This window comes from Pelobates fuscus, chromosome 4 (assembly GCF_036172605.1).
Source record: "Pelobates fuscus isolate aPelFus1 chromosome 4, aPelFus1.pri, whole genome shotgun sequence".
Classification (NCBI taxonomy): domain Eukaryota; kingdom Metazoa; phylum Chordata; class Amphibia; order Anura; family Pelobatidae; genus Pelobates; species Pelobates fuscus.
Genome location: NC_086320.1, coordinates 338,439,060 through 338,452,681, shown reverse-complemented (window position 1 = coordinate 338,452,681; position 13,622 = coordinate 338,439,060). Strand labels below are relative to the sequence as shown.

Below are 13,622 nucleotides of genomic sequence, written 5' to 3'. Positions count from 1 at the left end.
AAAAAAATAAATAAAAATGAATGCAGCTTCAGAATTAATCTAAATTGTATGCTGTGTAGGAGGTGGGAGGGTCTGCTGCTGATTGGCTGGAATGTGTCTGCTGACTGTGAGGTACAGGGTCAAAGTTTACTCAATGATGACGGGGCGGACCGAACATCGCATATGTTCGCCGTCCGTGGCGAACACGCTATGTTCGCCAGGAACTATTCGCCAGCGAACCGTTCGGGACATCACTAGCCAGGAATACAACTTTGTACTCCTGGCATTATAGTATCCCTTTAAGGCAAGTTCCACTACATCCACTCTCTTAACAAAGAGAAATAGATCAGAATTCAAGAAAAGAACAGATTATGAAAGAGGAAGAGAAAAGGAAACAATAGACGAAAGATAAGTTTGAGGTGACAGAGCCACTTTAAGTCTTGTGCAGATTTGCACATCCACACACTTTGAGCAACACTTACTCGCTTTTTGATGCTTAAAGTTTAGAAAGTGACCGTCTCTATAGAAACCAAAGGAGCAATCACCATAGAAACTAAAGAAATGTTGCTGCTGTTTGCTCCAAGAATAAACACTGATCCCTTTTATCTATTTTGTGGCTAGGAAGTTTTACATTTATAAAGTCATTTTGGCTTAGGTTGTTTCCATGTTTTTCTTCCTAAGGTTTTTAAACCTTAAAATCCAGGAAGGAGAAGCTCACAATATCTTCTGCCCAGCCTATGACTGCTTTCAGCTCGTTCCCGTGGATGTGATCGAAAGTGTGGTCTCCAAAGAGATGGACAAACGATATCTCCAGTTTGACATAAAGGTGAGCATCACCGAGAACCAGCTTGTCCTGTAACATTGAACATAGACTGAGTTTAAAATAACTGCGAGTACTAATAAACTACAGCTCAGTACTGATTTATAGGCAACATATAGGTCATATATTAATAGCAATTTGTGTGTCCTTTATTAAATGGTATATTTGCTGAATTTAAACTATCTTGTTGACACAACGTTCCTCCCCTGCATGTTTTCCTTACTCATTCTCTGCTTTTTAAAGATCTGTTATTTTTATATATGAATTTATGTATTCCATAATACTGTTATGTTGTTGTGTAAACGTAGAGAATATTGATAGCATAGTAATACATAATTATATAATATATGCATTTTCTAACCATTTCATTCTGAGAATATAAATTGTATTAAAGTCTGCAACTGCTGGCCCTGAACTGCCCCCTGTCTGCTGACTTCATTAGAAGTGGTAGCCTGATCCAATCACAATGCTTCTCCATAGGATTGACTGAGACTGTGAAGGGGGCAGATCAGGGGCTGAGCCAGCACAAGTCAAACACAGCCCTGGTCAATCAGCATCTCCTCGCGAATTGAATCAATGCATCGCTATGAGGAAAGTTTAGTGTCTGCAGGCAGAGGGTGGAGACACTGAATGTCAGTGCTGCTCACTGTGCAACACTGCCCCAGGAAGAACCTCTATTAACCACCCGAGGAGAGGCTAGTTGAGTTATCACTAGGCTGTAATGTAAACACTGCATTTTCTCTGAAAAGACAGTGTTTACTGCAAAAAATCTGAAGGGAATGATTATACTCACCAGACCAAATAAAATAAACTGTGGTTGTTCTGGTGACTATAGTGTCCCTTTAAGTTATATGTAGTGAGAGCTAAGAAAAAGTAGAAAGTATGTAGAATTATGAACCTTTTAACATTCCGCTATTAGAAATGATGGCCAACAAGAAGGGAAGCTTTTATGGCAAAATCTGAATTACATTTATACAACATTTACTGCAATAGTTGTAATAAGAAGAGTATTTTAGTACGTTGAAACACACACAATGAATTTATCTTACATGTTTAGTCTGATCTGGTCAGTGTGTTGGAGGATGAGGGGGGGATCCAGAAAGGCGTGGTCCCGTTTTGGGAGCGGCCGAGCGGGTAAACTTGTTCTTCTGCTGTTGTGTAATTGACCATTGAAAGAAAGGCAAATGCTGACACTGTGAATGGTAACAAATTCAGTACTCCCACCATAGAGCATCTAGTGAGGGAATGGAGGGGATATTCCAGATAGAGGATGCTTAATCATTCTGGATTTACTTTGGTTGTAATGGGCACACAGGTTACACACTGCTGATCTAGATTGCTCTCCTACGTAAGGTCCGCGTAATATCATCTTGAAGCACAAGTTACTGGAAATATTCATTGATCAAGGCTTCTAATCCTAAAATCCTCTTTATTGTCTGTGATTCCAGGCGTTTGTTGAAAATAACACGGCTATTCGATGGTGCCCAACAGCATCCTGTGAAAGAGCGGTTCGACTGAAGAAACAAGGAACCAATAGTACTGGGTCTGATACTCTGAACTTCCCATTGTTACGAGCTCCTGCTGTGGACTGTGGAAAGGGACATCTATTTTGCTGGTGAGTGTATAATGTGCTCAGATAAATGGTACAGGTTCTGATTCAAGAAGAATGTTGGCAAATACATTGTTTACATTTTTGCATTTTTTTTTATATATATATAGCATATAGTTTTTAGTTAAAGGAATACTGTAGTGCTAGGAATACAAAGCTACATTCCTGGCACTACTGATCTCTCTGCCTCCCCCTCCCTCGCATCCCCCTTCCCTGACGCGTGAGGACGTCGAGCATCAGATAACGGACCAAAAGTCTGTTACAATTCTGGAAGCGCCCCCAGTGGCTGTCTGGTAGACAGCCACTGAGGGCAGACTTAGTGCTTCAGTGTAAACATTGCAGTTTCTCTGGAACTGCAATTTTTAACATTGCAGCACTAAGTGCAAAAGGGTCACAGCACCCAGACTACTTCAATGAGCTGACGTGGTCTGGGTGCCTACAGTGTCCCTTTAAGTAAGTATATAAGATAAATAGTACGACATTTCAAAACTATTTGTGACAGTTCATAGTTTACTCACATCAATATAGTCCTCCTTTAAAGTGTTGACTGTGATGACTGGTGCATTTGAGCAAGGTATGAAAAAAACAAACCTCCTTTCTCTGTGTTATAATTGGTGCCCCCATCTTGTAGACATTATCAATAACTTTTCTCTGTGTGTGTTCAAGCTAGACATTCTGTCATGCGACCTAAACAGAATTTGCATCCTATGCCAAGCTGTGCCAGCACAGATTTTCTTTTTCTGCAAAATAAAAATTAAAGCATCAACATCCCATTTGTTGACATGGTAATTGCCCCATTTTTTAGAACTTTGCCCCAGATATACTCTGTTTTCATTACCCCAATTTCTACCTTCAGAGATCAGTTTTCATTTAGCTTTTGAATAAGGTAGTGTAGAACAATGGATGGTTTAAATTAAGGTATAAATAATGTTGCATAATTCCAACTTTAAGTATTATCTTTAAAGCGGCACTGTCATGCCGAACTTACCTTTCCTCAATCTCTTCCTCTTCTCCCCCTCTCTCGGGATCTGTTATTCTTTTCTTCCTGTCTTCTTTAGTTTTCTTTAAAATCATAAGACAAAGTAGGGACTCTGTCTTATGGAGGATTCCTCCGCTTGACCAGCTCTGACCAGCGGAGGAGCAAAGTGTGCTTCATTTCCGCTGGTCAGAGACATTTTCCCATAATCCTTACCTTTCCTCCTAGTTCCCACAATGCTTCCTGTCAGTATTGCCGAACGTCCTGTCACTTAGACAGAACGCCGGCAAAACTGCCGAATTGCATCCTAACAGAATGAGAAGAGTTTCTCCATTGGTGTTAGGATGCAATTCGGTACTTTGTTTGTATCGGGATTTCATTCTAATGAATGAAACTCCGATCCTATTCATTGCCGTGGCTGCATCTTGCAGCCGCTTAGTAGATAACTCCCTAATTCCCACGGTATCAGGGAGCTATCTACTAAAAGGCTGAAAGACCTGAATTGGTCTTTCAGCCAACTTTACTAATACTAAGTAAAGATTACTTAGTATTAGTAAATAATATGCCCCTACTCGCTATATCGCGAGTAGGGGCATGTCTAGTAAGCAGTGAGCAGCCTGTGGCTGCTCACTGTAAAAAAAAAAAACAAACAACAACTAATAAACACTTCCCCCCCCCACCCTGCGCGGGGGTTAAAGATGGGGGGGGGGACCTACTGTCCCCCCTGGCCCCCACCCCTGCGCGGTGGGTGGGGGCCCTAATAAAACAATAAGGGGGGGGACCTACTGTCCTCCCCCCCCCCCCCCCCGGCCCCCACCCCAGCGCAAAAAAACGAGCGCAAAAAAAAATTAATCCATCTTCACCCATGGAGGGCACGCCGCGTACTGAGCTCCGCAGGGCGGGTCAAGGCTTATAAAGCCTTGCCCCGCCCTGCAATTAGGCTTAGAACACAATGATTGGTTGGTTTAAGCCAATCAGAGTGCTCTGTGTCATTTTACACAGCGTGGGAAAATTCAAAAGAACTTTCCCACGCTGTGTAAAATGACACAGAGCACTGTGATTGGATGGCTTGAAATCCATCCAATCACACTGCTCTGTGTCATTTTACAAGCGTGGGAAAGTTCTTTGGAATTTTCCCACGCTTGTAAAATGACACAGAGCACTGTGATTGGATGTCTTGAAAACCATCCAATCACAGTGATCTGTCATTTTACACAGCGTGGGAAAGTTCTTTTGAATTTTCCCACGCTGTGTAAAATGACACAGAACACTCTGATTGGCTTAAACCAACCAATCAGTGTGTCCTAAGCCTAATTGCAGGGCGGGGCAAGGCTTTAGTGGACATGCCCCTACTCGCGGTATAGCGAGTAGGGGCATTGGGGAGATTTTAATCTCCCTTGTGCTATTATGGGGGTCATATTGACCCCCATAGAGTGAGGGGGGACATGGGGGGCTTATGAAGTGGTGGGAAGCTCTGCTCCCTGCTGCTTCTATAGTTACATATTACAAGGAGGGAGCTGCATGCCGGTAGCTCCCTCCTTGTAATAAACTGAACGAGCAAACAAACACTGATACTCAGTGTTAGTTTGTTCATCTGATTTTTTCTATTCATTCATTCGTCTGTCTGATGAATGAATGAATAGATGAAATTCCCGTTCGCATGTCCAGGTGTTTCACTGGGCATGTGCGGGAATCTCACAGTCTGTGTAGTGTGGGTAGATGACGTGTCCCATAGGGACTTCACCTACCCACACAAAGATGGCGGCGCCCTGAATATAGATCGGGGCAGAAGATAAAGAATTAAAAAGAGGTAATCTGGGGGGCTTAGGGGCATTTGGGGGTGACTAGGGGGTCGATTGGATGTAGTGGGGGCGGGAGGGGGGTTAAAAAAAACGGGATTCGGCATGACAGTGCCGCTTTAACTATCCTTTTAATTATCCTTTTAATCAGATTATAACTGGCCCTTTTTATAAACAGAACTACTAAAAGAAAAGTCCAGGTCTTTTAATTTTCAGGATGTCTGTAATCTTGTGAGTGCAGGTTTCATACACAGTTTGTATGGATGCATGGTGTCCAGTTGGGAAGAAAACCATTTATATATTGGTAAAATATTGTTTTATAGCAACTTATGACAAACTTCACCTGTACTACTACTGTAAGCAATAGAGTGCAGAAAGAAACAAGATATTTGTATAATAAAATAAGAAATAGTATTTAACTTATTTCTCACTTGTCTAGGGGCTTGTTTATAAACCACTTTATTTATCTCTTAAATGTATTTGACATGAATCTTGTATTTAAAAGGATTTTTTTTTTATAAGTATAAGTATAAGTATGCAAAAAAAACTAAGAAAAAATAAAATAAAGCGCTTAAGCACTCCGATAGTCGTGTCATTTTACATTTAATAGCACTGTTCTTTTCTTACACTGCCTTGTATTTGTTTATGCATCATTTATAAAGACGCTGAAATTCAAGAAAGGAAACTAGCCATTGTAGGAAAAGCATCATGGCAAGTTTCAGTCCTCGTGGAACAGGAAACTAATAGACTCTCCGGACACACAATGTGTGAAATGCGTTAGATTTTCAAAGGCAAAAAACAAATGTAAATAAAATAGATGTTTACCCACAGTTGCTTTGTAAAGATTGTAGATAGATCTGATACCCACGGTTGCTTTTTAAAGATTGTAGATAGATCTGATTTTGATTCTCAAAATTTCTGACATCTAAGATATCTTCAATTCTTTCATTTTAAATGCTTGTTTGTCCCCAATATTGAATTTTGCATTTAAGACCATTAATCATTTATGACATTTTAGCATTGGTATCAATGAATTATGTCAATATATGAGACCGTGCTTTCTGAAGCGGACATATTTGTAATAATGACACCTGGTTCCACCATAACAGAACATACCAGTCTGGTACATAGTCAACTCAAGTTGATTTGTTGGTGTTGCTAGCGCTGTAACAAGGAGACTAGACAAGGTATTCTGTAATGCTGGATTTTTTTCCGTAGATGTATTTGGTATCCCTTTTTTAGGATCCTAAAATATTCCTTGTCATTATTTAGAATTGAAAGAATAAAAGGTTATTTTACGGTTTATAGATTAATGTATCATGTTCAAGCATCACTGTCATGGCCGCATCCGATATTTTTCGTTTTGTTTTTAAACCCCACCCCCATCCCCTTAACTCCACAAATCTGTTACAACTCACATTACATTGTTTATTTTAACAGTTTATCTAAAAATATGAAAACATTTGAAATGCTTATCTCAAATTTTTAAATGGATACCTAAATGTGATAATTTACCCAAAATGAGACTCTTTATCTACTTAGTGGTTCAATGACCGGCCCACTTTAAACATAACTTCTGTTTTACAAGAATTGCTCTACGAAGCTAATTTGAAAGTCACACAGATCTCAGGAAATGATTACCTAAATAGTTTGTGACTAAATACATGATGTGGAACCTTGCCAAGATTGAATTTTTGTTATTAAATGCCTTGTGTTTTAATGTAGGGATATGGTAACAGACAGCGCCCATTTACAGTATACGTGTATCCCCAAATCCCCAGGAAGCAATCATAACAAGTGATCACATAGTGGTTTGAACCCGTACTTTTACACTGCCTTTAATGGCTCCAGATGGGAGGTACTGTGGATCCAGCCAGGACCTTGTCTACTTGTAGACCAGACTAGGCATTCACTCTACAATTCCACTGTGGGATTACTATCATGAACCTGATCCCACACTCCTGTCCCTAAACTGGATATTGTGATTTAAGCTATTTAGCTCATAGCCTGTATTTATGTTGTAGATTTAACAAGATAGTTAACCCCTTAAGGACCAAACTTCTGGAATAAAAGGGAATCATGACGTGTCAGACATGTCATGTGTCCTTAAGGGGTTAAATATGAAAAGCACATAATTGATCCCATAGCCAAAAGACTCTCACCCCACCTGATTACAACAGCAAAAAGAACCATAAAGAAAAATATATAAACTATGTATAAAATAAAGATTAAATTAGACAATCCCAGTCCTACATGTTTTGCCTGTATAGTCATACTTTCTCATGGTCAACTGTTGGCTGCTATACAGACAAAACGCAGGACTTTTTTTTTTTTATTTAGTAATATTTTTGTTTTTTTAGCTACACAATGATTTCTGACCCACTGTCAACTGGGAGATTTGCTATGTATTCCCTCGATTACCTCTTTCAATGTGCAGCACATGAAGACATGTACTCCCTGTCAATCAAAGCGTATATGCACAATGACCCCCTTATCCTCGCAACCCATATATTTTACATTTATGGCTATGCATTCAAGTACCACCAGAACAGTGTACTGTAGTCTATAACACGAGTCAACAATAAAGATCTATTTAAAGTAACTGCGCCCTACATGGAGTTGGTAATAGAGTCCTAAGGGTATTTTTGCAACAGTAAAGACCAACTCTGCTGTCTAACAAATACCCTTTGTTCACTGAAATTCTACAGCAAAATGAAGTTTATGAGCCTGGCCTTGTGCCCTGCAATGCCATTTATATTGTGTGTTGAGCATCTTTATGGTGAACATTCTACTACATGAATAGCTTTCTCTAAGTAGAAGAAAGGAGTTCACAGAACATTCACATTATCATGGATAAGTATTTATCCCTTTGATGTTTACACTGTTTTGTAGTGTTACATCTTGAAAGGTAAATTAATTTGTTGGGAAGTTTTACTAAAATTTTACATGTTACTTACAATACATACCTAGCACATTAAAGGTGCAGAACATGTTTATTGTAGCACTAAAATAAATTTAAAAAAATATGTTTTTAGCATTGAGAGTATACGTCTCTCAGCCACTTCGGGGCACCTGGGGAAACTAGGGATTACCAGCAGACAAGAAGGAATTTCAGAGATTAACATTTCATTATTTTTTTTTTTCCCAATGAATTATACTATACATTTGTAAATTAATTATTTAGTTTTTTTTTGTTTGTTTTTTTGGAGGTTATAAGAAAATAAGGCATTTTACAGTTTGTATTATTTTCTATGTTTTAGGGAATGTCTGGGTGAGGCTCATGAACCTTGTGACTGCCAAACCTGGAAAAACTGGCTACATAAGGTGTCCGAAATGAAACCAGAAGAACGTAAGTATACCTTTTTTGAAACGTTTTTATATGTGCGCTGTCACTCAGCCTTCAGTATAATAATATAATTATATGCACTGTGTGAGAAATTAAAACAAATAGACAGTTCCTCACAAGTTCATAATATCTCTGCTGCCATATTTTTCTTTCAATTTGTTTTTATTGGAAAGATGGGCAGGAAAAAACAAGCACAGTAGGCATATAAACATGGAAACTGAAATAGTAATAGGAGATCATGACGTTCACAGTAAGCCTGTCACTTTGATTCCCTAAAAAGTATGCATATAAAACAAGAGCCATAAAACACCTCCACTTAAAAACTAAAAATAATTTAAATATATCCCTGTAGCTAGACGCCCGGCATCCCTCTAGACGAGATTCCAAAGGGAAACTATACTCTAAAAGTGCTCTCAGGCCTTGTCATAACTCTCAATAAAAGTGTCTCCATTACAACAAATCCAGACCTACCAATCGTCCTGATTACGGTGCGACAGTCTTAATTTAAGGGTCCTGTCCAGCCGTCTCAGCTTAGTTTTATGGGGTCTAATTTTTTAGGACAACTGGAAACTGTATACAAAGCATTGAGTGAGCATATCATTAGACATGCTCACTCTACACTCAGGGCACTAGGACCCCACAGAGCGTGCTGAAACAGTGTACCCTACATGACCGCTTGGAATGCATTGACGCCAGGCTGAGCTGCCAGTAATTTGGGCGGACGCCCCTGTTCTAGGAGTTTCTGCCCACTATGGACAGCACCTGTGGTGCGATTCTGTGTTGGGACCTTTGCAAATGGCTCCATTTAATTTAAAGGGGGTTGGGGGATGGTTGGAACTATGGATAAACCTATTAGGCAAGAACTTGCCTGTCTTCATAAATGAAATTAGTACCGAACTACACATACCGTGAACACAAGTATTTGAATGATAAGCAGTAGGCAGCTGTTGACATTTCAAGTTGGTGGGGCGCCAGACTGGACACTCTGATCGTATCACTTTTTGTTCTCTTTTGTATTTCTGTGTAGTTGTGGGAGTCAGTGAAGCATTTGAAGATGCCGCCAACTGCCTGTGGTTGTTAACAAACTCCAAACCGTGCGCCAACTGCAAGTCTCCAATACAGAAGAATGAAGGTTGTAACCACATGCAGTGTGCCAAGGTAGGAACATCAATCTGTCAAAGTGAGAGTATAGGTGGAGGCACCACTTACATCGTTTTGTAGACTCGAAAAGGAAATAACCATGCCATAAAACTTTCATGTTTCCAATTCTACAAGCATGGAGCTATTGTCGCTGGAGTCTGGTGGACCATCAATTAGGGGGAAAAAACATACTCTTGTTTGACAGGGAGCACCCACAGCCTCCTGGCGTCATACTTAGTGTAACGGGCCTTAGTAGTGAGTGTCTCTTTAGAAATTCTAAATATTGGTTATATGAAATAAAAGCCATGTTTATTGTTCCTGTGTAGAAGTAAGATCTATGCTCCTCTCATCTTTATTAATAATACAATAATAATGTCCTCAATAAATATAATACTGGTATACTGTATATCCTATCTATATGTGCACAACGTATGTCGCAAAGGCAGACATAAACATTTGTCCAAGAACCAATGTCAGCTCACTGTTTCATGCTTCATTAATCTGTTGTCTTGTAAAAATAATTGTACTCCATAAATAAAGATTATTTAAAAAGTGTGATGTGAGGTTTTAGTTTGCAAGCTGACCATGGCTGTTGTAATGATTGCAGTGTAAATACGATTTCTGCTGGATTTGCTTGGAGGAGTGGAAAAAACACAGCTCTTCCACTGGGGGCTACTATCGCTGTACGCGCTATGAGGTTATTAATCAAGTGGAGGAGGTATCGAAAGAAATGACAGTGGAGGTAGGTTCAAGATTCCTTACCAAGAACATGCGATGTCTTAAGCAGTTTATTGTTATTATGCCATCATTGTTTGTTTGTTTTCTAAAGACTTTTGTCAGTGCCATGTATTTTAAAGTGCAATTTGTTGTCTGTGTTGCTGTGTATCCTACATGTGGTGCTTAGTGTCCCCTCTCTATTCTTTGCTTCCTACTTTTTTGCTGCCCCTCCCACACCTCTTATTTTATTACCCCACCCAGTCTCTGGCTTCTCTTTTATTGCCTCCTCCCGTCCTGATTTTAGTCTTATTGCCTCTTCCACTCAATGCATTTTATCTTCTTTGCCCTGTCCACTTAGAGCCCACTACGCTCACTGTGTCCTGCACACGTCTGGAGATTAGATCCTTTGGTTTGCATACTCCCTTGTTGTAATATTATTCCAAAAATAAATTTCTCTTGAGTATAAATAATATTTGTGTTTAAAGGTTGCATGAGCTAGCCAACACCCCCAACTTAAAAAGTCAAAACGTAGGTTTGCGACCCCAGTAAATTAATGGGAAATCTGCAGTCTGGGCGGCAACACCGGAGAAACTCCGATACCTCACATTGTCCTCATAATATAGCTTTACACTTGTGTTACTTCCAGCTGAAATAATACAGGTGTTCTACAAAGTTCATCTGCTAAATCTATGTTCTATCCAAATTTGTCCCAGTCACTAACACAGATGGATGTCCATCCTTCTCTTCCAGCAAAGCTATAACGCGCTTGTAGTAAACTATTGTACCTGTAAATAAAGATTAGTCTCTGTCAATCTCGCTTAGCAATATACAAATGTTGATGTTATTAAAATACAAGAATTTGCAATTCAAATAACTTGCGAAGCGTGTATCTGTGTTGCTAAAAAAAATTTTGGGATGTTTATAACTTTAGTACTTATTGTTTACCTTTTGTTTGTGGGGAAGAGGGTGTTCTTTTGGTTTGGTTTTGTTTTTTACACCTTTCTTTGCATAATGTATCTTTTAATGTTTGATGTTTACAGGCAGAAAGAAAACACAAACGGTTTCAAGAGTTGGACAGGTTTATGCACTACTACACAAGATTTAAGAACCATGAACACAGTTATCAGGTGAGAAATTGTGCTTTTCTACGCAGTATAGGAACTGACTCTTAACAAATTTCAATGCGATGTCAGACGCTTTCCATTGGTTGGAACAAGCACAATCATTGATTTCCTGTAGGAGCAATTCCTCCTCAATACAACAGGGATCCTTCCGACACTAAGAAAAGTCTAAGGTGTTTTGCAAAATGTATTTGGATATTTATATTGCATATAAGGAATGGATCACTGAATTAATTCTCCAATTAAAAAGCAGGTAATCACACTAATGCCTCATACCTCATCTGGTTACTTGCTATAAAAAAAGAGAAAAGAAAAGTTAACTACTGCCTGTGGAGTTTCACTTCAAAGTAAAAAATAATTATCACCATTACACACTTTTTACAAGAATTGTTTTTTTTTTGTGTGCTCTTTAAATTTATAACATTTATAAAACATAGGTAACGCGATTTAATAGTAAAAAAGCAATAAATGTTTTATCCTTCGTTAATGGACAGTAAAAATCTATTAAAATAATATACAGTTAAATACCATATTGCAATATTTTAAATAGAGGATACAATTTATTTATTTTGTTTGTCAATTAATAAATGTTATAAGTTATTCAGGGACTTGGGGTATTAATGCATATCTCTTTATACTGCCTTCTCTTTATACATTTTATTAAGAGTGATGGGGCTTATGGATAGATCATATATCTGTGTTCCCAATTGGACAGCTGTACAATATTCCTAATCTGAATGTTTCAACATCTGTGAGGCTTGCAGATGACCATTTCATCATCTTTTTTTTTTTTTTCTCAAACTTTTTATTGTTTTAAGAAAAGCAAATACAAATGGCGGGTGTTGGGGTTACAATACTGATTACCCTGGCTGGTATCAAAGCTCAGATACCACCATGCCTTGCATTGGGTTTGGAAACACAATACCTTCTCCAACTACTTTATAGAGCAGCAATTTTGTCCTGACATCCAATTTACCCCACACACCCTTCAGAAAATGTTAAACAGAACTCCTTACTTTTCTCTACTATGAAAGCTTGGGAAATTACAAGAATCCAACTTGACCTTGGCAATATTCTGTATTCCTCACATTCCTCTAAACCTTATTTCTACAATTTCTTGCCTACCCAAATTCTTCAAAACTGGCACAAGAGCTCCCTTTCATCGTAGAATCTTAACTCGACCTCAATTACAGGACATGTTCCCTTCCCTTAAAATCCCCTTTTCTTTTTGTTTATTTACATCTTCAGGACTACAGTTTTATCTCACCTTGACTGGACTCACACGCTAGACTCTATAATTTGGAACCCATTTTGACAACACTGTTCCGTAATATGGCAACATAACACTACACCGGTTGTATTCGAGCTGTATTAAATCATTGTATGCCAACCAGCCGTGTTCACAAATGGACAGTGCCACTCCCCTCTTTTACTAACAGTGACGTTTTCACTGCAACAAACAAATGGCTTAACCTTCTACTGGTTCCTTTATACCAAGAGATGCATCGATTGATTGCATTATTGGCATACTTAGCTCCTGACTTAAAAAAAAAAAACAACTAAACCGTCAATGCTTGAAATGTGGAGAGGAGGAGGCAGGACACATTTAATTGATTTTGGGATTGTTATAAAATAAGGGAATTTTGGAAAGAAATCCCAAATCATATTGAATCCCTCTTCTCAGTACCACTGTCCCCAGAGCTATCCATTTTTCGGATCGTTTCTGGCATTATTAAAAACTCTAGATTTATTGAGATGATTCTAGCTGCTGCCAGAAAGACTATCCTTAATGGGACACTCCAGGCACCCAGACCACTTCTGCACATTGGAGTGGTCTGGGTGCCAACTCCCACTACCCTTAACCCTGCAACTGTAAATATTGCAGTTTTCATAAACTGCAATATTTACCTTGCAGGGTTAACTTCTCCTCTAGTGGCTGTCTAGACAGCCACTAGAGGGCACTTCCGGGTTTCTAGCACAGATTTTGTGAGGACCTCCAGCGTCGCTAAAATCCTCATAGGGAAGCATTGAAAGCATTTTTCAATGCTTTCCTGAGGGGAGGTATAATGCGCATGACGTTGGTGGGGGAGGTGCATGGATGTCCCTCGGCGCTGG

General features: G+C 39.1%; 1 protein-coding gene across 2 annotated transcripts in view; it reads left to right on the top strand.

The window, feature by feature from the left end:
- The window catches only part of ANKIB1 (ankyrin repeat and IBR domain containing 1), a 137,934-nt gene that overhangs the window by 108,416 nt on the left and 15,896 nt on the right, over positions 1-13,622 (top strand). For both annotated transcript variants that reach the window (XM_063452448.1, XM_063452449.1), the window contains exons 8-13: positions 661-805; positions 2,248-2,414; positions 8,444-8,532; positions 9,557-9,687; positions 10,277-10,411; positions 11,427-11,513. In XM_063452448.1, the coding sequence (XP_063308518.1) occupies positions 661-805; positions 2,248-2,414; positions 8,444-8,532; positions 9,557-9,687; positions 10,277-10,411; positions 11,427-11,513 (754 nt within the window). The remainder of the gene's footprint in view (positions 1-660; positions 806-2,247; positions 2,415-8,443; positions 8,533-9,556; positions 9,688-10,276; positions 10,412-11,426; positions 11,514-13,622) is intronic.